Source organism: Cervus canadensis, chromosome 7 (genome assembly GCF_019320065.1).
Source record: "Cervus canadensis isolate Bull #8, Minnesota chromosome 7, ASM1932006v1, whole genome shotgun sequence".
Taxonomy (NCBI): Eukaryota; Metazoa; Chordata; class Mammalia; order Artiodactyla; family Cervidae; genus Cervus; species Cervus canadensis.
In genome coordinates, this window is record NC_057392.1 from 83,856,771 (window position 1) to 83,883,267 (window position 26,497).

General features: G+C 39.0%; 1 protein-coding gene across 7 annotated transcripts in view; it reads left to right on the forward strand.

Annotated features, from left to right (window-relative positions):
• VEPH1 (ventricular zone expressed PH domain containing 1) overlaps positions 1 to 26,497 on the forward strand; it is a 312,127-nt gene that overhangs the window by 146,494 nt on the left and 139,136 nt on the right. For 6 of the 7 annotated variants that reach the window (XM_043473913.1, XM_043473914.1, XM_043473911.1 and 3 more), the window contains 2 exons: positions 4,292 to 4,501; positions 5,076 to 5,473. In XM_043473913.1, the coding sequence (XP_043329848.1) occupies positions 4,292 to 4,501; positions 5,076 to 5,473 (608 nt within the window). Of the gene's footprint in view, positions 1 to 687; positions 735 to 4,291; positions 4,502 to 5,075; positions 5,474 to 26,497 lie in introns of those variants that run through there. The other variant, XM_043473918.1, reaches the window with a different exon arrangement.

Here is a 26,497-nt window from a genome sequence, read left to right on the forward strand (position 1 = left end):
AGGTAAAGGGTAAATGATTTTTTAGTGTAAGTATAATCATTTTAATATGGGACAATACATTTTTTACTATGTCCCATTAGAGACGTAACCTATACTAAGAAAAATTGTTGTTTATCTGAAATTCATGTTTGGCTGAATGCTCTATATTTTACCTGGCAACTCTGCAACCAGAGGCACCTGACCTCACCTTGGGTCAGTGGAGGTCTGAGGATAGCCCATAACTTCTTTCGTGCCTGGAGGTCCCTCAGAGGGATGCTGTAAGGCAGCCTGAAGGTGCAAGAAGACATGTTGTCAGATACCAGAGCTCTGACACACAGCTCATGGTGCTTCACAGCCCCCACTTGGTGATTGGAGACAGGGGCCGGGAAGGGGGCTGAGTGACTGTCCTCTCCTAAAATCTGATGCCATAGCATTCTCCAGGGGTCATCAATGCCTCCCTCGCATGATATGGAATATTGATCTGTCTGTGTCTAGGTCACTGGTATTTTCTTACTGCATTAACACAATGCCTAGACAAGGAAAGAAAAAACCACCATAATAATAATAACAGCAATTGATGGTAATAATAAAATTTAACATCCCCTGACTTCCTCTTTTGTGCTAAGAGCCGTGCTTCATACTGGTTCCGTCATTTCAGCTTCCCAGCAACCCTGTGAGTTAAGTATACTTATTATCTCCATTTTATAGATGAGGAACTTGACATGAAGAGGACAAGAAATAAAAGATCTCCATAAGTAAGAAAATTTTATTTAAAAAAAATCAGAAACTGATCCAATAATATTATTGAAGGAGATTTACTATAATCATGTGAAATTTGAAAAATTTTTGGATGAAAATGCTAGTAACTACTCTTATAACTCAGAGCTTTATGTAGAAAGAAAATACTAGTGAATCCCTGAGAAACTATACCTCTAACAACTCGTATGTTTTGAGATTTAAAAATTTGTTTAATGCTCAATTTGTATATTTGTATATTGGGATATGCTTTGTGCCTTAAAATGTTTTAAGTTTTAATAATCCCAGCTATATAAATTTCTAAAAGAAAGTTCAAAAATAAAAATATCTTTCACTTTTTAACTGTGATTATGAACCAAGAACCAGAGAAATACTTTAGTTTGATGACTATACAGGGACTAACTAACACAGAAAATAAATACTGCCCCCAAATTTCTCATCTTGAGAGGGTTCATTGGATCTTTTAAAATTAACCTTCATAGTCATCACAGTTTTAAAAATACCATCCAATAATAGCACCTTCTTGGTTTTATTTGTAATTGGAGTAAAAATTCAGCTTTTAGAGCTTTCTGGCTGGAAGATGTAAGTATCTCCCATTTACTTGTGGGCAGGCAGTATCTTGTATATGTCAGAAAGAGAAACATGGTCAAAATGAGCATTTATCCCCATGAACTGGTTCTTAAAATCAACTCATGTATATTTCAGTCAAGCATGAGATTGAAGTAAGTGTTTTATTATGTATGCAAAACCATAGGAAGCCTATAAAAGTTATATTAAAAATGATTTAATTTTCTGAGCAGTAGCTTATTATACAATAAGTGAAGTGAGGTGAAAGTTGCTCAGTTGTGCCGACTCTTTGTGACCCTGGCTAGAGTACTGGAGTGGGTAGCCTTTCCCTTCTCCACGGTATCTTCCCAACCCAGGGATCAAACCCAGCCCTCCCACATTGTGGGAGGATTCTTTACCAGCTGAGCCACAAGGGAAACCCAAGAATACTGGAATGGGTAGCCAATCCCTCCTCAAGTAGATCTTCCCAACCTAGGAATCAAACCAGGCTCTCCTGTATTGCAGGATTCTTTACCAACTGGCAGTCAGGGAAGCCCTATTACACAATAAACAGTGTCCTGTTAATGGATGATCCACTCCCCTTCCCAGTTTTCACCATCAGCATCTCTCACTAGGCTGGACTAACAGGGGGATTCCAACCCCTGAGGACCCAAAACTATGAAGCCTCCCTCGAGGCCTAGCCCTTCTCTGGGCCAACAAGAAAAGTTGCTGGATCGAACCCTTCGCCCACTGCAGACATGGCGCAAGAATGGGTGGAATGCAACTGGAAAAAAAATAAATAATCACCAGCCCCTCTGTGTTAGTTTTCCCTAGAAAAGCAGTGCCTTAAGAAAACCAAAACTGTATTTTCTCACCCTAACTTAAGAAATAATGCCACTCCTGGGCATACACACCGAGGAAACCAGATCTGAAAGAGACACGTGCACCCCTGTGTTCATTGCAGCACTGTTTATAATAGCCAGGACATGGAAGCAACCTAGATGCCCATTAGCAGATGAATGGATAAGGAAGCTGTAGTACATATACACCATGGAATATTACTCAGCCATTAAAAAGAATTCATTTGAATCAGTTCTAATGAGATGGATGAAACTGGAGCCCATTATACAGAGTGAAGTAAGCCAGAAAGATAAAGACCAATACAGTATACTAACATATATATATGGAATTTTAAAAGATGGTAATGATAACCCTATATGCAAAACAGAAAAAGAGACACAGATGTACAGAACAGACTTTTGGACTCTGTGGGAGAAGGCAAGGGTGGGATGTTCTCAGAGAATAACATTGAAACAAATATACTATCAAGGGTGATAGTGTCACCCTGGTGATAGATCACCAGCTCAGGTTGGATGCTTGAGACAAGTGCTCAGGGCTGGTGCACTGGGAAGACCCAGAGGGATGGGATGGAGAGGGAGGCGGAAGCGGGGATCAGGATGGGGAACACATGTAAATCCATGGCTGATTCATGTCAATGTATGGCAAAAACCACTACAATATTGTAAAGTAATTAGCCTCCAACTAATAAAAATAAATGAAAAATAAAATTTAAAAAATTTAAAAAAAAAAGAAAGAATGCCAGGTTTACTTTGGCTCTTATGGAAAAATAGCCATACATTTGAAAAAGTCAGGATTTTTCTGTAAATTTGAGGCCCCTTTCCTCAACCTCTAGAAAAAATACTTATGAAAACCAAGTAGATACACACAGATAACCAACAGAGTTATTAAGCCATCTCGGTGAATGGATTTCTAGAGTTTATTAACTCTTTTGTTTATAAGGAAAGAATTAATCCTAACCCCATATTGTATGGTTGATAGTGCTTGTTAAATTGAAATTAAATTAGCTCTAGACTGGCTAAATATTAGAAAGCAGGTAAGAAAAAATAGGGCTTCCCTGGGAGCTCAGTCAGTAAAGAGTCTGCTGCAATGCAGGAGACCTGAGTTCAATCCCGGGGTTGGGAAGAAACCCTGGAGAAGGGAATGGCAACCCATTCAAGTATTCTTGCCTGAAAAATCCCAATGGACAGAGGAGCCTGGGGGGCTACAGTCCATGAGGTCACAAGAGTTGGAGACCCCTTAGTGACTAAACCTAGCTACCTAAGGGGAGACAAATGCATACTACTTTAATCATTCAGCATCTCAATGAGCATGAGTCAGCTATTTCTGCAGCTTGTTTGTGGGGTCTTACTCTATCTACAGCACTGTGTTAACCCTTAGAGGGATAACAAAGATAGCCTATTCCTTAAAGAAGGTAATTTTAATGACTACAGAGTATTTTATAAATTCTACTGAAAAAGATATTTGGCACTATTAATGTCATTTGTAGAAAAACCTCTTTCCTCCAACACAATAAAATTCAGAAAGATTTTTCTTGCTTCATAAAATGGAAGAGTCCCACTGATTTCCATAAAATTAACAAAACCATGAGTTTATACAGTCCATCTGAAATGTTCTTATTCTAATAATTTCAATACAAATAGACCAACATATATGTTTTCTAGAAAATTCCTGGCATGAATTTCATACAAAAGGCATGCTTTGGAGAGCTAGATAAGAATATGGTAGATAACCATAAAAGCTGCTTTTGGGGACTTCCTTGGTGGTTCATTGGTTAAGATCCCTTGCTTCCACAGCAGGGGGCATGGGTTTGATCCCTGGTGGAGGAACTAAGATCCCACATGCTGCATGGTGCAGCCAAAAATGTTTTTTTAAAAACCCTGCTTCTCATCCTCTGAATCCTTCAAAAACTATTTCTAACATAAAGTTGCCAGAAACACCAGTGTTTCTACACTTCTGATAGAATATGCTGTAGAAGCAATTTCAAAGACCTATGTCCATAGTGGTTACTCAATTAATATCTATTAAGTGACAAATTAGAAAATGGAGCAGGAGGGGTTTCAGTTTTGAATAAGAAGCTGTTAAATTGAGAGAAACACTGCTCCAAAGTATATGTGACAAGCATCTAATGCAATGATTTTCATTCTTTTAGGAGAAAACCCAGCACTGAAATCGAATTTCTTGAGAAGCTGGAAGAAACCAAGCTCACTGTAGATGAAAATGAAGACCATGAAGAGCTCCAAGTTAAAATACAAGCTTTTGAAGACAAAATAAATGCTGAGGGCAACACCCCTGGCTCTATCAGAAGATACAGTTTGGATCAAGTTTCTAAGGAAGAAAGAAAAGGCATTAGATTTAACAGGTATAAATTTTGTTTGGCTGATCTTTAGGATATGTACTTCATGTGTGCTATTAGTTTTGCAGTCCCACTTTTATGAAGTAGTTTTTAAATATCTTTTACCTACAGCAAAATTCATCCACAGTGCTTTCATTATCCAAAGTAGTTTGCTATATTAAAAGGAGAACACAAATAAAAATCACAAATCTATGGCTTATTTTTAAAAGACACTTCTTAAATATAAATATGCTAACATCAAGAATGACTGGCAAAAGCTTTTCTTGATTTCTGATGAAAAAGCATAAGCAAAGGTAAGAAAAAAAAAGGAATATAAATATATAACTCTACCATTTCACAGCCAGTTTGCTGTGAAACTGATTTTTAAATCTTTGTTTTGGGAAAGCCTAGATCTACAAAGATTTGGCTTATTATACAATGTGTATGTTTTATTAAATCTATTAATAGCACTAATTTTTCAGTTTCACCTATCTAGTGGAAGGAACTTTTGCCTCAGTGTTATTATTCTTTCTTTTCCTTGTCAGTGAATAGTAGCTCGGCTTCTTTACCTGCCTCAACCTTCCCGTTGTTTGTATTGCAGGTCAAAGAGTTTGGCTTTGCACGCTGTGCTAACAAACCCCTTGAGCGCAGAGGATGGGGAAGCTGTGAAGAGCAGAGATACGCCAGCCAGCATCTCTCTTTCAGAAATAGACCCACTTGGCCAAGGACACGAGAGGTCACTCTTTAAGGTAGACACGGATGGATCACAGCTAGTAAATTCTTCAGTTTCACACCAAAGTACTATACATGTAGCATCTGAGAATTTGCCAGAAGCAGTTAAAAAAAACTATCAGGAAGAAATTCCAGAGACAACCACGAGTCCTGTAGAATACCGTGATAAGCTCTACTTGCACTTAAAGGAGAACTTCAGTAAAGTGAAAGCATTTGCTGTAGAGATGATAAAGAAGATTCCAGTCCCTGACCAGTGTACCATTGAAGGTAAGTGACCTGAACTCCCAAACTTAAGAAATTTCAGGCATCACTAGAAAAAAACAAATAAAACTCCAGGAGTATAAATTGCCATACCCTTCTGAATCTTTTGCAAAATAGATAATTTGAAAACACCCTGATATTATTTTGATTGCTCTTTTCTCCCAATAAATTCAGTCATCTTTTTTATTCCATCTCAATCTACCTAAGTCCACCAACTCTGATTTTTTCAAACCTCAGAATAAATTGTTTCTGGTTTCCCATTACTAGTGTTTAAGAAAATTCTGGAAAGGGATCCATGGCCCCCAAACAGGCTCTGAGGTAGGCATCCAACCAAAGGCATTTTCCATCCTCATGCCAGAAAGCTATGGGGCTCCAGGAGATTCTTCTTCTGTTTATTCAACGAGCACTTATAAAGCAGCTACTGTATGCCAGGTACTATTGCTAAAGGTTCAGTTATGAACCAAATGTACTCCATCACCTCTTGGAGGTTAGACTATAGAAAGAGAAGATGGAAACCATGGTCAGGAGGTGATATAGGTCAGGAGCCAGTGACAGTGTGAACTAGTCAGAAAAAATCAACAAAGTAAGAAAAGAATATCAGGGCCAGAACTTCCCTGAGGTGCACAATTTAAGGAGATACCAAAAAAGCTCAGTAAAATTTTAAGTAAAGTCATAGTTAGTAGCAATGTCTTGCCAAGCATATTGGAGCTTAAGCAAAAGGAGTTAAGTAGTAGTATTGATCATGTCTTTATTTGCAGTTTTGATATTATTTATTCTTTTTGTGGGGCTTCCCCAGTAGCTCAGCTGGTAAAGAATCCTCCTGCAATGCAGGAGACCCCAGTTTGATTCCTGGGTCAGGAAGATCCCCTGGAGAAGAGATAGGCTACCCACTCTAGAATTCTTGGGCTTCCGTGGTGGTTCAAAGGGTAAAGAATCCCCCTGCAGTGCAGGAGACCTGGGTTTGATCCCTGGATTGGGAAGATCCCCTGGAGGAAGGCATGGCAAGCCACTCCAGTATTCTTGCCTGGAGAATCTCCATGGACAGAGGTGCCTGGTGGGCTGCAGTCCATGGGGTCACAAAGAGTTGGACATGACCAAGCCCAGCACAACATCCTTTTTGTATTAATTTTTATTTTTAAAAATATTATTTACCTTGACTACTAAATTTTTGATGCTCTGTTAAGTTCTGTGCCCTGGTCCTGGCCCCCGGAAAGATGACAGGTTGGAGACACAGGTACTAAAATGGCAGCGTGCCCAAGGCAGGCTAACCCTTCTGGTAGTGGGTTGAGCAGGTGTGGGTGGCTGAAGGCACTTGGGAGCTAATTAGATCTTTCCTACAATCACTCTTGTGCAACAGCCATGTTCTTCTCTTGAGATTTAGATGACAGTCCTTGCCCACGTGTAGGTCATGACATCTTTTCACAGGTTACAGCTCTCATAGAAAAAAGCCAGGCAGCACCTCGTCTAGAAAGTAGCACAGCTGTGGGATGGTGAATTTAATTCATATTTACCCACCTTACTGACTATCATCCCCTTTCATGTTTAGGGACTAGGAGGTTTTTCTATTCTCTACTTATTACGCCCATCTCCCACTCCAGATCAGATGAAAGAGTGGATTCTCATGCTAACAAAAGAAAAGGGGGACTCAAGCATTTGATAATGGCAATTATTACTATTTAGTATGTTTGTATAGAATCTTGACATTTTCTTGTTTTAATTGAAGTATAGTAGACTTACAGTGTTGTGTTAGCTTCAGATGTATAGCAAACTGATTCAGTTATATATAATATGTATATTCTTTTTCAGATTCTTCTCCCTTATAGATTATTACAAAATATTGAGTTTATCTCCCTTTGCTATATAGTAGGTCCTGTTGGTTATCTATTTTATATATAGTAGTGTACATATGTTAACCCCAAACTCCTAATTTATCCCTCCCCGCCTTTCCCCTTTGGTAACCATAAGTTTTTTATCTATTGTTTGTGGATCTACTTTTGTCTTGTGTATAAGTTCATTTTGTACCATTTTTTTTTAGATTCCACATATAAGCAAATCATATGATATTTTTCTTTCTCTGTCCAGCTTACTTCACTTAGTGTGGTGATCTCTAGGGAATCTGACACATTCAAAAGCTTTTACATTAATTTATTGATTAGCTTTCTTAAACTTATTTTATAAAATGATAACAATAAAAGTGACATTGCTCATATTAAATTTAAGTTTTGGATAATTAAGTATACCAGGACTTGAAAGTAGCTGAAATCAGTAAGACTGAATTAACACAAACTCTTTAAATTGCATGTTTCGCTAATAAGTTAACACAAATGTTGGAGAATTTAATATAAGAAAGGTTAAGTGAATTTTCCAGTTTGACAGAGGATGTCTGTAGCAAAACATTAGATACATTTTCATCTACCAGAATAGTTGGGTTTTTTTTTTTTAAGTTTAACTTAAATCATTTAAGATGTGCTATACGGTGATGTTTAAACTTGTGAAAATGTGAAAGAAAACTGGCAGAGTTACTTCAAGTATCTAGCTGTCAAAAACGTATTTCTCATGGCCCTGAATTATTTTGGGAGTTTTAGAGTTAACTAGGTGACTTTGGGTTTTCTCCTAAAATATTGAAAGAATCCATCATTTTTATTAAAAAATTTTTTTCTTTTCATATTTTCTACCAAAAATGACCTGGAACTGAGAATGTACTTTTTTAAGTTGGCATTTTGGATTCATTCATGCTTTTGTAATTTCCTAGAAGTTGCTGATAAATTCTTTGCACCGGGGTGTGTGTGAGGGATTGAAGATTTATATGACTCACCGTAAACACATTCACCAAAAAAGGACTCATGGTAACTGCAGGGGACACATTGTTATTATTTCAGAGATTGTGTAAACCACTCAGCAAAATGCCAGCAGTCATCTGGCCAACACAGTTTTGCTTATGTCATGAGATCACTCAGCTCAACAATACTGTGTTTCTTTTCTTAAAAATTTACTGAAGAAAGATTTAGGCTTGAAATCTGGGTTCTGTTTTGTGTGTCGTCGGTATACAAGAGGCATATTTGGTCTTTTTTGATAAATTATGCAAAGTAATCAAGAAACAAAGAGGAAAACCATAAACATGACGTCCACAACATTAAAAGTTAAAAAGACAAGTAAGCCAGCAGGAAATAAGAACAACAACAAAGTATTAGGATTAATTTTAGACTGATGTTACAAAGTCCATGCTAAAAGGACATGACAAAACGATCTCTTAAAAAAGTTCTTTTGGTATTGGTTTGACTCATATGAAAACAAGAAAATGATGTTCAGCTTCCTTATTTTGACCAACAAAAACATCACTTTCATACAGTTCAGCCTAATGCTTCAGTAATAAAACATACTGAAAGAGTAGGAGCCTCACTATCACTGTCCAGCAGAATTCAATATGTGGTGAATCAAGTCACAAATAGAATTTTTATCCTCAGTCAGCCGTCTTATTCCTGCATGATATTGATCACAGTGGGGACAGGCAGTGGTGTAAATAGGTCAGCACAAATCTGTCATCGTGTCTAGAAAACCCTAGATCTTATTTAAGAATTTGGGTCAGCAGTTCATTTTGAGTATGCAAGAGCCTGTTATTCCTAAGTCAGTTATTCTCTCCTGGGCACCACTGAAAGTTGTATATTCATATGAGAGTGCTAGTCTAATATCTGCCCAGTTATATTTACACAAAAGACCAAAGGAATTTAGTTTATCTTCCAAGAATGTATTTTAAAAATCTGAATCACTGGTATTCATTTACGTGAACAAAAAATGATTTAGAGGTTAAAAACGAAGCACATGATATGGAAATAAATCTTTGAAAGTCTGGCCCATCACTGGAGTTCTATAAAGGAAGATATAAAATCCTATAAGAACCCATCAATGCTGCTTTGGTTCACTTTGAAGTATTTCCTGATTGAGTGAAAATACATCCCATCTGTAGAGCACGTCAGCACAGCTGACTTGCAGAAAGCTAATTTTAAAGCTGGTAATGTAGTCCTTTCTTGAAAGACCCACATGAATTGATTTTTCCTGACTTGAACAGATATGAGAATATACAAAAAAAAAAAAGAAAAAAGTTCATTGTAAATATCAAGAACAGCAGGTGCTATTTTCATAATTAATTACAAGACTTCCTTATTGAAATTTTGTATGCAGTCAAGTTCAACCTCGTATTGGGATGACTGAGGAGGCAAAGCCCACACCAGTCCTTACCTCTTTCTCCTCAGTTGGTCCAATAAGGAGGATAATGGTAACACTGATCCACTTTCTTCCTTTCTGTAGAGATTCCTTTCTTCCTTTTTTTAGAGTAGATTGTTTTAATCCTAGGATTAGTGCCATTTACCCATGGAGAAAGTTGTAATATTTGTAGGAAGAGGAAAATCCTAAAGTTTTCCCATACAATTTAAGAGGGAAAAACAACAAATAGGAAGATGTCACAAATTCCCTGGAGCTTCATTTCTTTGAAGTGGTCCACTGAACCCTTGTTTGAAGAATACGTGTTAGGGGGGAAAAATTTTCTAGAGAATTTTTCTTGGTGCTTTGGAATTTATCTTGGATTACCTACTCACCAGTTGCCATTTCTCCAGAGTGAATTTTCATCAAAAGAGGACAGGTGGGGACCTCCTGGTGATCCAGTGGCTAAGACTCCACACTCCCAATGCAGGGAGCCCAGGTTCAATCCCTAGTCAGGGAACTAGATCCCACATGCCGCAACTAAGAGTTCGCATGCCACAACTAAAGCACCTGCAAACTGTACTAAAGCCTGGTGCAGCCAAATAAAAGGAAAAAAGAGAAGACAGGTAAAATGGTGGCTGAATTCTCTTTTTCACTTTCTCCTGCCACACATATCCTGGTTTCTGTCATCTACACTGGCCCATGAGAAACATCCAGATAATGCGGCTAAAGGAAGATCTACAGTCCTTTTGGAAAGATCCCTTCTGAACCCTTCCTTTGAGTTAATATCAAATCACTGCCCTTGTTTGTGCCCCAGCCAAGAGCAACTGCAAGACCTAGACAATTACAATGTCACTGGTAAGGGTGTTCCACACTTAAAGCCACAACCTAACTTGTCACAGAGTTCCATTAGAGGACATCAGACAACTTTCTTATTATTTATATCTTCAAAAGCTCCTTCTTGGTACAAAAAATAAAAAGTTTGATTTTCTTTACACATTCAAATAAATGACTAAATAAAATTCCCTAACTGTGCTGTAGGAGAAAGAGGTGTGCTGTTTAATTACCCTTATTTTACCTGATATTATCTGTGGATGAAGAGGTTTATTCATCCAACTAGAAAACAGTGCAAAGTGAAATTGGTATACATTGGAGAAATTATCTGCCTGTAAATGAAATGAGTCAAAACTAAACTCTTGAAATTGTCAGTTCTTCTAATATGTGTCTACCTTGGGTATGTGTCTAACAGATTTAAAGGGACCTCGCTGATAAATAAACAGAAGCAAAAGTAAGTATGTAAATTGAGCAAAAAATGCATAGGGGAGTATCTTTCAGTATATCTTGTCCTCAAAGTAACCATGTTAAAAGAAGATAGAGGAGGAAGAAAAGGAGGAGATAGCTAGGAGCAGAGGTAGTCTGCTGTGAAATATTTCATATTCTTAAATATATTCTTCTAAATGTGTTATTTATAAAATAGAAGGCTATATGGCATTATACTTTTATGTCTGTAATGAGTATTTTAATCTTTTCTTAAGGGAAGTTCATACTCAGGGATTACTATCAGTCTTTTATTATTGCTGTTTGGGGACTGTCTTTACTCCCAAGCATATAGTGGTGGACACAATGGTCCTGAGCCACTGATGGTCCCCAGCAGAAAAGTACATTTCAATCCAATTTGTCACAAACCAAATTTCAGAAAAGTGAATGTTATTTTTTTTATTTACTTTCATTATTAAACTGGCAGTATATGCCCTGTAGGGAAACAAAATGATCCCTTGATATCATCAAATCTCATTTAAAAACTGAACAAATCTATATTTCTGAGCTCTGCTGGTGATGAAGAGCTGGTAGCCCGGAAACTGGAAAGAGATTATACGGCTGAATAAAGGGTTTTGATCTGACAGAGGAAGGGGGAGGGGCCGGGGAGATGGTTTCCTCTTGTTTGCTCCACATGAACTGCCAAACTGCAGATCATGGAGGATTTTTAAATGTTTTTCCAAAAACATAGGCAGTCACACAGTTGGCAGTCAGGAGTTCAGGTGTTTGACCATTTGGCAGCCATTTATTTCTATTATAGTCCATTTTCATAGAGGTGCACGTTTACAAGGAGCAGATGAGTCTGTCTAAAGCAGACAGAGCTTCATGTCATGTATCTGCAGGCCCACTCAGGGTCAGGGAAAAAGAGCTAATTAAAGGACACCAGGTCCCTGGGTTTTCTCTGTCAACATGTATGCCCTGTCCATATTAGAGACCAGGAAGAAATTATAAAAGGCAATTTTTTTCTTTTCATAATAAAATGTTCAGTGGACTTTTAAAAAATAATTTTATGGAAAACAATCATTTTTCAGATGAAATATGCACACCAATTATCCAACAGTCATTAAAATAGTATGCCATCGTTAAAATAGACCACACATGCAGGAGATGTCGTTGCAGGAGCTCTGATTCTGCTTCTCATATCAAACCCCCTAATTTCCAAGTAGCCTTTTCAGATTGGCTTTTTTCACTTAGCTATATGAATTTAAGCTTCCTTATGCCTTTTTAAAAAATTAATCAATAAATTCATGACTGCTATGAGGCTGCACTGCTGGGCAGGGGACTTTTCTAGTTGTGGCGAGCAGGGGCTACTCTCTAGTAACGGTGTATGGGCTGCTCACTGTGGGGACTTCTCTTGTTGCAGTGCAGTCGTCGGTAGTTGTGGTGCATAGGCTTAGTTGCCCCGAAGCATGTTGAATCTTCCTAGACTAGGGGTCAAGCCATGTGCCCTGCCTTGGCAGGCAGATTCTCAACCATTGGACCACCAGGAAAGTTCCCTTTATGCCTTTTTGTGACTTGATAGCTCATTTTAGCAGTAAATAATATTTCATTGCCTGGATGTATCTACCTTTGCAATATCATGCAGAATTGTTGTACTGCCCTAAAAATCTTCTGTGCTCTGCACATTAATCCTGACTATTCATTCTTCATTCATTCATTAATTCTACAAATATTTCTGTGTGCCTACCACAAGCCAGCATCATTCTAAGAACTGGGAACACATCAGTGAACAAAACAGGCAAATACCCTTGCCTTCACAGAGACTGTTCTAGTGGGAAAAGACATACAATAAACAATAGAAATGATAAATAAATGAAGTATGTAGAGTGTTGAGAAGTGTTAAGTGCTGTGATTAAAGTAGAAATAGAGGTTGCAAAGATCAGGACAAAGAAAAGGATTTGCATTATATGTATATTATAATATATATACATACAAAGTGGGATAGTTCTAGAAAGATACCCATCATCTCTCACCACTGGTTTTCTCTGAAGAGCCAGATTGGCGATGGGAGTGCAGGAAAATGGGAGAAAGTGGGAGGAACTTGCACATTTTAAAGTATACACTTCTGCAAGGTTTAAACTTTTTTTAACAGTTTTAGAACAACTATTTTGTAACTCCCTTCAGTAGCAGAGAGGCTGAGAACTTGGACCCAGGTGAGAAGTCCAGACTCCTCAGAATCCTGTCTAACCAGAGTCTATAGAATTGAACTGAGGTCCCAGCTCTGACATTGGGCAGCTTCAATTCCTGCAACAGATTGCTTGATCTCCTGTGACACCAGTTCTTCACACATAACCCAAGAGTATATCACAAGGTCATGAGTTTTCAGCCTGTGCTCCCAAAAGACCATCAGGGGCCCCTGCAGAGGGCCCCAGACGCTCCATCCTTCTTTCTTTTCCTGCTCTACGAACCGAGCAGCTCTCGGGTAGCTCGTGTTACATATTGGTCTCCCTGAGATGTGTTCAAACCAAGAATTCCGCAACCTAAAGAAACTTGAAAAGCACTCAGCTTCGTCATTTTTAAGATCCTGTTATAAGATGCCTTATGCTCTAAATTAATTCTAAGTGTCTTATGTCAGAGCTGGCAAAATGTAAAATGTTGATTATTTGGCAACTTTTTTTCATTGATATATAGTTGATTGACAGTGTTGTGTTAGTTTCAGGTGTAGAGCAAAGTGATTCAGGTGTATAGTTCTGGAAAAGGATATATTCTTTTCCACATAGGTTATTTCCATATAGGTTATTCTTTTCCATATAGCTCCTGGTGCTATACAGTAGGTCCTTGTTATTTATCTATTTTATATTCAGTAGTGTGTATCTGTTAATCTAAAACTCCTAATTTATCCTTCTCCCCCACTTTCCCCTTGATACCTGTAAGCTTGTTTTCTGTCTCTGAGTCTATTTCTGTTTTGTAAATAAGTCATTTATATGATTTTTTAGAGTCTACATATAAGTGATATCATATGATATTTGTATTTTGGCCACATTTTTAATCAGCCTCAACTTTTTTGATGATTTTATATTTCTAAAGTAAGGTTTAAAATGTTAATTTTCTGTGCTTGTCCAAGATAACCATATCCATCAATTTATAATAGTTTATTGGGAGAAAATAGGCCAGATTGTTCAATACTTTTTTTTACCTTTTTTAAATTGAAGTATATTTGATTGTTCAATACTTTTGACAATTGCCTCACTATCTGCTGAGATTTATCAATATCTATCAAATAGTAAGTGACCAATCATGATCAATAAATTAATGTATTATATCTGTCCTAGCTGGTCTATCTCTATTTAAATTGTTTGGCTTACCTTCCTTAAAGGAAACCGATCTCATTTCAACTTGTTGTTATAAAGGAGCCTACCAAAATACATAATAAAAAGACATAATTTGCTCAATTTGAGGAGAACAAAACAAACATATAATAAAAAAAATAAATCCGGTAGTTGAGTTATTTTCCAGAATTGTATCCCTGGAAATTTTCAGTTTTTAAATGTGGTTTGCAAATTTAATTCTGAGCATTCTAACGATCATGGTAAGGAGGGAAATAAGATTAGTTTAAGAAAACCAAGAATGTCCATAAATAAAAATATGATAATTGCTCGGGGGCAAGGGAGAAGACAACTGTTTGTTTGGTTGATAAGGCTGTATTCAGTGAATCTAGTTCATCAAAAAGATATTTACATTATGCAGCAAGCATATAACCCCTAAACATAGCAATAGAGTGGTGGTTCCCCGCTGGAGGCAGTGGGGGCAGTTTTATGGGCAGACTGGGACTCTTAGTAACGTCTGGGGAGAGGCAGGTGCTTCTGTCCTCCAGTGGGTAGAGGCCAGGGATGCTGCTAAAGATCTTCCAGCGAATGGACTGTGCCCGCCCCCGACCCTCTTCTACTAAAACAAAGAATTCTCCAACCCAAAATATCAGGAGTGACTCAGAAACTGCAACAGAGCCTGGCTTCTCAAAGTATAGTCCATGGACCAGCAACACTGACCTCACCTGGGGACTTGTTATACATTCAGATTCTCAGGCCTATCTTAGACCTACTGTATCAAGCCTCTACAATTTAACAAGATCCCCCATGTGATTCATATGTACCTACCACTGCAACAATGAGAAATTCCAGTGTGTCCTACTAGTAGAGAAAATAATTTTCTTCCTTACAGTGATTTGCTGACTCTTCATTTAATTGTTGTTGTTTACTTGGTAAGTCATGTCTGACTTTTTGCAACCCCATGGACTCTAGCCTGCCAGGCTCCTCTGTCCATGGGATTTCCCAGGCAAGGCTCCTGGGGTGGGTTACCATTTCTTTCTCCAGGGGATCTTCCTATCCCAGGGATCAAACCCAAGTGCCCTGGTTGGCAGGCAGATTCTTTACCACTGAGCCACCTGGGAAGCCCCTTTCATTTAATGTTTACCTCTTAATTGAGGAGATTGTCTTTCTTCTCAAGGACATGGGGCTTAGTCATTTGGACTGTTCATGGCACTGAATTTGTGGTTGCAGTTGTTCCTTGATTCTTCTCACAGGATATGAGTTTTAAAAAGGAAGGATTGGCTTGGAAGCCAGAAAATTCTACTCCTTGGTTTATGTGAATTTGTACTGTGTGACCTTCTGACTTTTTAGGAACACGGCATTTAGTTCCTCATGGAGGGTAGTTTCAATAACCTCAGAGTACCTTGGATATCAAATATGTCTTCAATGATGTTTAGTCAAGTTGTGTAAATGAGTTAGAAACATTTGGATTACATTTCCCTTAAAATATGCATAGAATTAAAATTAAGCAAAAATATGTTGGAGGCAATGCATGTTTTTCTAATCCCAAAACCTTGAAAAATGGGTTGAGACAAGTTTCTATATGTGAATACACATATCATTGGTATTTACAGGTTAATCCGATTGTCCTTCATTCGTTTTACTAAGAACTGATGTCATTGTACTTTGGACCATCTTTTCTCTACTAAATCTACATCAGATTTTCTAAGTTCTTCTAAAAATAACCTTGAAAATATTTAAGTAAAAGCTATCTTTTCCTGTAAATATAGACAAATTATGACTATTCCTATATCTCCTATCACATCCTTCTACTGAATTTTTATTTTACAGTCGTACTAGTTCATAAATACAATTATACCCTGGGGTTTTATGTTTGCTTGATTTTTTAACAAAACCTTCAAATTCTTAAAAATAATGTAATCTATATTAAGAGAATCAAGACAAGCATGGACATTTATCCTCATAGAACACTAACATTGTACAGTTTCTCCATAATTCCAATATCAATTGCCCATTGAACACTTGAGATGTTTGTTAATGTTTCCAGTAATTTTGTCATGGTTAGCTTTGAATTCTCTGGACTATTGTGGATTTTTAATTTATGTGTGATAGCAAAAAGAATTATTCTGTCTTCCTGAAGTAATTTGTTAGGTATATAAATTAAATGGTTTATTTGAGAATTTAAAGCACTAAAACAAGAAACAGTTTCCAAAGCAAGGAATAAAATATAGCATATTGCCATCCTTGGTATGTTCAAGTGTTACCTGTGAATACCTTTCATGTAAATTATAGCCCCCTAATGGATAAAGGTACCTATTTAAGTTCAGCTTAGAAACTAGTTTTTTAAACTCTTTAAGAAATTCCCAAATGTTTTTTAGTCAAGCATTATTATTGTTATTAATAACTTTTAAGCTCATGCACATTTTAAAGAAATGTAATCCATGTGTTTCAAATTCATCCTCACTTTATCCATCAAGATATGGTTTGATAAACTGGCAAACTCTTCTGATACATATGAAATATTTTACTGATAATAGAAATCTTATCAAGTAATGATTTTTGCTGGTAGTAAGAGGTGTGCCCAGATTGCTGAAATTTTAACCCTATTGACTTTTGAAGACAAAAGTCTTTTTCTGGTTTTGGTCATACTCCTTTTCTTCCATCTCAGTTACTGTTAAAAAACAATGCCAACAACAAAAAGAACAAAACATAACGTGACATGAAATCATAGAATCAGACAGGGAGATATGGATTGGTTATTCTACTCAAGATAAGCTTGGAACCACCCCTATGATAAAGTAGTGATTAGGTACTATAAATCAGTTAAAGAATCTAAGAAAATTCCCCTTACTTTTTCTGTTCCAAAGCCTATACCCCCTTCACCACCACCTTTTTGGGATGAGTCTCAAATAATTTCTATTAGCAAGTCATTCATTTGTGTTCTCATTGTTTGTCCCTTTCCCCCCAAACCAAAGGGTCTAGCATTGTCCAGACAGGAGGAGCTGGAGTCAAGGACCTAGAGGGTGATGCGGGGGTGGAGTGGCCCCAGGGAACATCCCCAGTGTCCCCAGAGCAAGTGAAGCACTCACTGCCTTTAGCCAGCACGGGCCAGGGGTGACAGCACCAGCCCAGAGGACAGGTAGGGTTGACATCTCTCTTGGGCAGCTGACCAGGGAAAGAAATCCATTGTAGCAGGAAGTCCAGCTGAAGTCAGCCAGCTTAAGCCTTCTCAGGTCACTGCCTTCTTCAGATGAATGACCTTCCAAGAATTACTTCTTTGGGCCCCGAAAAGGGGATTCCTGGAGCCGTTCCCTATCCTTGCATGAAGTTCCCAGATGGGCAAGCAGCTATGGTCTTTTCAGCTTGGGGAGCTTCAACCCGGTCCAGGGAGAGACAGAGTAGCACTTGGAACCTGAAGAGCTTTCCTGGGACCCTAGAGCAGGACCAGGGTGCCTTTCTTTCTTTTCCACTACCTTGGCTTACAGGGCTCTAGCTTCAATACCTGTTATCTAACATCCCCCACTGGCACACACTTTGCGAGATATGCGCTGAGAGTATCGAGGTTTGGAGTCCCAGACACAAAGCTGGAGTGGGGCGTCACTCCAGCCCCTGCAACTGAGATGAGAAGCAGGCCACGTGGGGCTCTGAATCAGCATGTGGTCACATCCCAGCAGGCGCTGGACCTTCTCTATTCCCAGCGCCCAACACAGGGCCAGACGCAGAGCAGGCCCTCAACGCACACAGCTGAATGAATGAGTGAATGAACAGACAGGTGAACCACCAAAGAAGAGCAGGAGCAGGCCTGCCCAGAACCTGACCTTTAATGTGCGACTGAATTTCATGTTTTTGTCACGTGGGCTTTCACACTGCCTGTGACATTTCACTTACAATTAGGTCGGCAGCCTTTATTTCAATAGGAAAAGAAAAGTTTAGGGTGTTATTATGCAACATAAAAGGTTGAGAATACGCAGAGACTGCCACAAAGAAACAAATTAGATCTCAAACTCAGCATTAAAAAAGATTCAAAATGGTTAATCAGTTGCTTTCAATATGTGCATGATTATTTTTCAAAACATTTGCTAGATTGAAGAAAATACTGAATCAGGGAAAACTGATAATTGTTCTATTTAGATAAACGAGCTTCTTTATAGTTATTCATACAATTAGAGGAGAAAGTGCAGGAGTGAGGCTGCGGGATACAGTGGTTAGAAGCATGGGTTCAAGCAGCCAGAGTGGGGGCCAGGAGTCACTATTCTATAGTAACGGCCACTGTGTATTGAGAATTAAGTGAGCTACGCACCAAAAAAAAATTATTCCTAAAAGCTTTTGGTATTCTAAACTCAAAATTCAATCAATATTCATGTTGTAGGCTCCAGCTATCATGGACATTAATTACATGTGGATTTTTGTCTATAGGAAAAAATGGGGTGGGGCAGGCAAGGAACAGTGTAACTCCCCATAGCCTCCACTGCCTCTGCCTGTATATAGGAAAGGCGTGGGCTGAGCAACGGATGGATAGCTCTGTCTCCTGTGGGGAGAATGATCTTATTTTTCAAACTAAAAATGGCACATGTGAGCTGGAAAAAACTGTCAACTTATTTATATCCAATAGATGTTTATCAGATACAGGTCTTAGTTGCCGAGTATTTTGCATTTCTGAGACTGCGATTGCCTGAAATTTTTTGTGTACACAACAAACAACTCATCACTTATCCTTCAGAAGGCTAGTCCACTGTGATAATTTTGTGACAGCTGATTAACTGAATTTACCAACCACAGTTGATAAACTGTGACTGAACCTCAGTTCAGTCAGTCAGTTCAGTCACTCAGTCATGTCCGACTCTGCTACCCCATGAATTGCAGCACGTCAGGCCTCCCTGTCCATCACCAACTCCCGGAGTTTACTCAAACTCAAGTTCATCAAGTTGGTGATGCCATCCAGCCATTTCATCCTCTGTTGACCCCTTCCCCTCCCTCCCCCAATCCCTCCCAGCATCAGGGTCTTTTCCAATGAGTCAGCTCTTCAAATGAGGTGGCCAAAGTACTGGAGTTTCAGCTTCAGCATCAGTCCTTCCAATGAACACCCAGGACTGATCTCCTTTAGGATGGACTGATTGGATCTCCTTGCTGTCCAAGGGACCCTCAAGAGTCTTATCCAACACCACAGTTCAAAAGCACGAATTCTTCGGTGCTCAGTTTTCTTCCCAGTCCAACTCTCACATCCATACATGACCACTGGAAAAACCATAGCCTTGACTAGATGGACCTTTGTTGACAAAGTAATGTCTCTGCTTTTTAATATGCTGTCTAGGTTGGTCATAACTTTCCTTCCAAGGAGTAAGCGTCTTTTAATTTCATGGCTGCAGTAACCATCTGCAGTGATTTTGGAGCCCAAAAACTAAAGTCTGACACTGTTTCCCCATCTATTTCCCATGAAATGATGGAACCAGAGGCCATGATCTTAGTTTTCTGAATGTTGAGCTTTAAGCCAACTTTTTCACTCTCCTCTTTCACTTTCATCAAGAGGTTTTTTAGTTCCTCTTCACTTTCTGCCATAAGGGTGGTGTCATCTGCGTATCTGAGATTACTGATACTTCTCCTGGCAATCTTGATTCCATCTTGTGCTTCTTCCAGCCCCACACTTCTCATGATGTACTCTGTATATAAGTTAAATAAGCAGGGTGACAATATACAGCCTTGACGTGCTCCTTTCCCAATTTGGAACCAGTCTGTTGTTCCATGTCCAGGTCTAACTGTTGCTTCCTGACCTGCATATAGGTCAGGTGGTCTGGTATTTCCATCTCTTTCAGAATCTTCCACAGTTTATTGTGATCCACACAGTCAAAGGCTTTTGCATAGTCAATAAAGCAGAAATAGACGTTTTTCTATCAACCAATAGCACAACCCAATTCTAATCCATTAACTAGTGGAAAAAATTCCAAGTGAAGTTAATTTTTTATCATTATCAAAGTATAATGTTTACTGTAAAAAATTGGAAAATAGAGAAAGGATTAAAGAAAATTATCCTTAATCTTACCAGTTTATCACTGTTAGAAATTTTATGTATTTCTTTCCAAGACTGTATTGGAAAGCATTTTGACCTTTTCAGGAAGGGCTGTTTTTCAAAGATGATGAAAAATACTTTTTAATCAGATGGTGAAAATGTGGATTTCAGAAACATAGGCTAATTTAAAAGTTCAATTTAAAAATCTAAGCCAGCCATGTGTAATTATAACTACCTTTTGCTACAAAATTTAAGCAGGATAATCTTTTAAATGAAATACTTTTGTTGAAGTACCAGAAACAACAAACCTACTAGTAAGTTAGCATTAATTAGTATGTGAAGAGTTCTCAGATTTCAGATAAAAATTATCAGATTTTTTATGAATAAAATCTCATAGCTATGTTGAATCTAGATCAGTATCTTTCTTTAAAAGGATATTCTTTTGCCATACCTTAGTAAAATATGTTTCTTTCCTGGCTGTGGCATTCTCTTTGATACTAAGATTAAATGTAACAATTCAAAAAATTTCAACGTCCTTCGAACAAGTTTGAAACATAGAGAAATATTTATATCAAGTCATGCAATATAAATCATTGTCACCAGCTTTCATTCTAGACTGGAGTTTGGCAAATTTTTTCTGTAAAAGGTCAAGTAGTAAATATTTTAGGCAGAGACGTTCCACGAGGTCTTTGTTGCAGCTACCCAATTCTGTCACTGTAGTGTAAATGCATGGATGGGCATGACTAAGTTCCAATAAAACTTTATTTATACAAATAAGCAGTGAATCAGACAGGTAAACCAACAGCTCTAGCTTATTAAGCCTTATTCTAGACAGTCAGTTTTTACTGGCTGTCATATTCACCTAGAGTTTAGATGCAGTTTAAGAGTTTCTGACCTATCCCCCAGCCGTTGTACACACAAGACTTCCAGTAAACATGGCTCGTTGACCCCATGTTTATCTCCACTATCACTAAAATGCCACATAAATAATAATGAGGAATTAAAAACTATAAACATAGGAGAATAGAGAAAACAGCAGACAAAGGATGTCAACAGAATGTTTGGCAAAGCAAAGGAGATGCAACCTTGGCAGTAAACAGTGCCTCAGTTCAGTTCAGTTCAGTCGCTCAGTCGTGTCCGACTCTTTGTGACCCCATGAACCGCAGCACACCAGGACTCTCCGTCCATCACCAACCCCCAGATTCCACCCAAACCCATGTCCATTGCATCAGTGATGCCATCCAACCATCTCACCCTCTGTCATCCCTTCTCCTCCTACCATCAATCTTTCCCAGCATCAGGGTCTTTTCCAATGAGTCAGCTCTCCGCATCAGGTGGCCAAAATATTGGAGTTTCAGCTTCAGCATCAGTCCTTCCAATGAACACCCAGGACTGATCTCCTTTAGGATGGACTGGTTGGATCTCCTTGCAGTCCAAGGGACTCTCAAGAGTCTTCTCCAACACCACAGTTCAAAAGCATCAATTCTTCGGCGCTCAGCTTTCTTCACAGTCCAACTCTCACATCCATACATGACCACTGGAAAAACCATAGCCTTGACTAGATGGACCTTTGTTGACAAAGTAATGTCTCTGCTTTTTAATATGCTGTATAGGTTGGTCATAACTTTCATTATAGGGGACTGGAGTGAAAAAACAGTGCCTAGGTAATATCATTTGTGGTCCAAGGGACGTGAGCATGAGAGGGCTTTTGTCAGTTCTGCTGAGCTCTAATGATCTAGTTAGGGTTGGAGGCAGCAAACTGCTTCTCAGGAAAATGGGGCCCAACCTGATGCAGTCACTGCCAGAGCTGCCACACTTAGCTTATTTGTAAAACTCAGAGTAGTTGGATGAGGGTAGGGGTGGAGGTCTTGACTCCAACTGTAAATGTTTTGATATTCAGTGGGCTTTTTAAATGAGAAGAATAGTGCCAACAAGGACTAGCAGTTTAACTGTTAGTGCTTTTTTTTAGAGCTATTAAGCTATTCTGAAACTCCCTCCTACCGTCTCTCTGAGACCCAAGGTAACAGTTTGCTCCTATCTGTACAGTCACTTCTGGTCCTCAGTGATGAACTTCCTCACCTGAGGAAGGAAGGGGCAGGAAGTTGGAAAACAAGAAATGGCAGAAAGCAGGTTTCTGGGTACTGATTTGCATATCTGGGTCTCTGTCCACAGAAGGAAGCTCGGACCAAGGGAGGCTGGTAGCTATGGTGCCAGATGGGCTATTCGGTATCTAACTTCACAGCCCTGCCTGGGCCCAGCAAACAAAGACAGAGTGTTGGGAAGCCATGTGCTCTGTTGTGACCGATACAAACTTCAAGGGTCACTGGAGTCATATATAACAAGCTTCCCTAACTCTGAGCCAATAACTCCCATCTCCTTTTCCCAGCAGATGTTTAGAGAGTTGAAGAGAAAAAAAGATATGCAAACTTGATTTAGGTGGTTGTTTTTTTTTTTTTTTTTTGAGATAGACCCCTTTTGTGTTCCTTTCTGCCTTTTGTCCCAAAACCGACTCGTTATATTCAGGTCCCGCTTGCTCCATTCACAGGGAAAACCACTGGACTTCTTGAGTTATTGCGAACACTATCTCATTATTGTGTTTCCTTTGATTTGACTTCCTCTTCTCGTAATGAATCTTCCTGTCTTCTCTCTCTCTGTGATGTTCTCCCTCTCCTGTCTCAGTTCATTGTATTTGCATTTCTTTCTCCCATGCACATTCCTTCCATTCTTTAGTATTTGTCTACTTTGTTTGAGAATGTCAAAGCAAAAACACCCCCAAGACCCCATACGCACAAACTTTGGACTTTTCCTGGGCAACTTCTCAGAGAGCATTTTACTGACTCTAAGCCGTCCTAATATTGATGGAGGTGATTAGGGGAAGGGGCTGTTCACTGATCTTCCATTTTGGCAAAAAGTAAAATTAAAATCAAATTCAGCAGCCCCTTCTTCCCACCAGATTTAGGAAAGGCGTGGAATACAAGGAACTGTGAACCCTTCCTGGTGATAGTGCTTTAGCTCTGCCTACTCTGCCGATCTGATGCTGCCTGCTCCTGGTGCCTCTGGTTCTCCACCTGCTGGACTTAACACTAATGTGGATACTGAAGGCACCCTTGGCAAGCACATGTGCAGACAGCCTGTAGCTTTTACCCTTGGATTTAAGTGACAATTAATTGTATTTGGGGAAGGCCTGACCCAGTAAGATGAGAGAGCTGTAAGAGGGGGCATTTGCCACGTTGGACCTGCAGGAAGAACTTTGTCCATCTCGCTCAGAGCCAAGTGCAAGTGATTCAAACAGAGAGGAGTTATAAACTTAGTAAGGAAATAAATTAACTCTACTACCTTTTGTTATGCTCCTTATTACCATTTTATTCTTGGAGCGCAGTATAGTCAACATGGTTTCCTGTAAATTCACTGGGTCTGATTTGAGTTGCTTTTTGTGAATATGGTCTTTCTTTATATATAATTTTATGTATTTATTTATTTCTGGCTGTGCTGGGTCTTCGTTGCTGCTCGGGCTTTTCTCTAGTTGCAGTTCTTGGGCTTCTCACTGTGTTGGCTTCTTTTGTGGTAGAGCACAGACTCTAGGGCTCAGGCTTCAGTAGTTGAAGCACGTGAGGTCAGCAGTTGTGGCTCCCAAGCTCTAGACACAGGCTCAACAGTTGCAGCGTACGAGCTTAGCTGCTCTGCGGCAGCATGTGCAGTTTTCCCAGATCAGGCATCTAACCCCTGTATTCTCTGCCAATGAGCCACCAGGGCTTCAAGCCTGGATGCGGTCTCTTAAAGCTGGAAGGTCTTTTGTAAGCATCCTTCTATATAGGCTTAGAAATTAGACTCCTCCTGCAGCCAAAAATATGGAGTTTTCAAAGTTCTGTTCCAAGAGTTGCCAGTGGATCTTAGATGTAATCCAGGACAAGTTAGCTTTGAAGTCATCTATCGTGGAAGAGGTTTATACACATTTAAAAAGAAAAAAACTAGGCTACCAGATCTAGCATAGCCTTTGAGGACAGTGTACATCAGCCTCATAGCCCAGGTTCTTTCCCATCATGGAGCCCAAAGCTGGGCCTGTCTGCCTTCATCCTTCACTTTGCTCACCCTTGCCAGTCCTAGAAGTCTCGACACAAATGTTGCTTCCTCAGAGCAGCCCTCTCTGACCACCACCCCAGTGTAAATTAGCTGTTCTCATACTGTTCTTTGGGAGTTTTTCTTTTTTTTTCTTCTTTTTCCTTCATAGTACTTATCACAGTTGTATTTTTGTGCGTTATTCTTTTTTGCTTGCATCCACCGCTAGATAAAATGAGTAGCACATCTTTTATTTACTGTATATTCTATGTCTGTACTGTAGGGGCTCAGTAAACACATGTTGAATGAATGACCTTTTAAAAATTCCTACGAGTCTATGTCTATACTGTACTAAATTCCTTTTGATATGTTTTTTTACTGCTTAGGAAAACCAATTTTCAAGGTGCCTTTTTAATAAACAGTTACCTATTTATTTGGCTGCACTGAGTCTTAGTTCTGCAGGATCTTTTTATTTTTTAAGTTGCAATATGCAGGATCTTTAGTTACAACATACAAACTCTCAGTTGTAGCATGCAGGATCTAGATCTAGTCCCCTGACCAGGGATCGAACCTGGGCTCCAAGCATTGGGAGCATGGAGTCTTAGACACCAGACCACCAGGGAAGTCCCCTAAAACCAATCTTTTATAAGGAGCTCTATTAGCGCAATCTAATCTTTGTATGTCTGGATATTTTGGATTCTATTTTTACAACTTCTGTTTTGACTACCTTCTTTCTAGCCACCCCCTTTCCCCCTTAAACAAGAAAATAGAGAATTACTATAAAATATTGAACAAAGAAATATATGTACAGCATAAATATTAGAAATAGACCACCGTTTGCTTTCTGTAATTGCTTGTCTTTGTATCAGTGTTCGTATCAAGGGGCTACATATTCATCACCATGAACTTCAGTTTCAGTTTAGTCCATCAGTCATGTCTGACTCTTTGCAACCCCATGGACTGTAACATGCCAGGCTTTCCTGTTCATCGTCAACTCCCGGAGCTTGCTCAGACTCATGTCCATAGAGTCAGTGATGCCATCCAACCATCTCATCCTCTGTCGTCCCCTTCTCCTCCCACCTTCAACCTTTCCCAGAATCAGGGTCTTTTCTAATGAGCCAGTTCTTTACATCAGGTGGCCAAAGTATTGGAGCTTCAGCCCCAGTCCTTCCAATGAATATTTAGAATTGATTTCCTTTGGGATTGACTGGTCTGATCTCCTTGCAGTCCAAGAGCCTCTCAAGAGTCCTCTCCAACACCACAGTTCAAAAGCATCAGTTCTTTGGCTCTCAGCTTTCTTTATGGGATTATTCCTCTAGTTTCTAGCTCCAGTAATTTCCCACATGGACTTGCTCTTTCCAAGTGGGTTGTCTCATCATGAGTAAGAATAGCTAACTTTACTGAGCATCTTTCTCAGTAAATGAATATTTGTTGAATAAAAGGATAACTTAGTAATTGTTTTTAATTAATCCTGATGAAAAGCATGTACCATCTAGTGACCATTATCCTCATTTTATAGATGAAAAAAGAGAAAGTCAAATAGCCAAAGTAATATGGCCAGTGGATGGCAAAATCAGGACTCAACCCTAAATACATACCTTGTTGCTGTCTGTCCATCCCACACTGCCTCTTTGGAAGTTCTGTTTTCATCCACATCCATACATTTTCCCACATCATTGCTCCTCTGGGTTCCCTCTGTTCAACTTCTCTAGGCCCACCAATCATCACCTCTAGATCAGTCTTAGATTCTCTGTCCTCAGTGATGGCAGGTACTGTTCATCTTGTACTTTGCCTTGGATTGGTTTTTAAAATATGTATGTATATGTATTCATATACTACTAATAGCTCTTAAATTGTGAGACTCTTCAATGAGTCTTTTTCTAGTTTCAGTATCCAGCCCAATGTACCACACTTGATAAATCTCCAAAGTGTCTGTTGACAATGATGATGTTAGATATTTCCCTGGTGCCAGATGTCAAATGAAATCAACCTTCTTCAAGCGTACTAGCTGTTCATATTGTTATGGCAACTGCATCAATGGCAGGTTATCTCTAACATCTTTCAGAATTTATGTTCTAAGAATACAGCTCATATACATTCCTCAGAAGCTTTCAGTTATACTTGTGGCCTGCAGCATTGAGTTTCCCTTAAGTCTAGAATTATGTTCTAAAATTAGCTTCCATATTCATA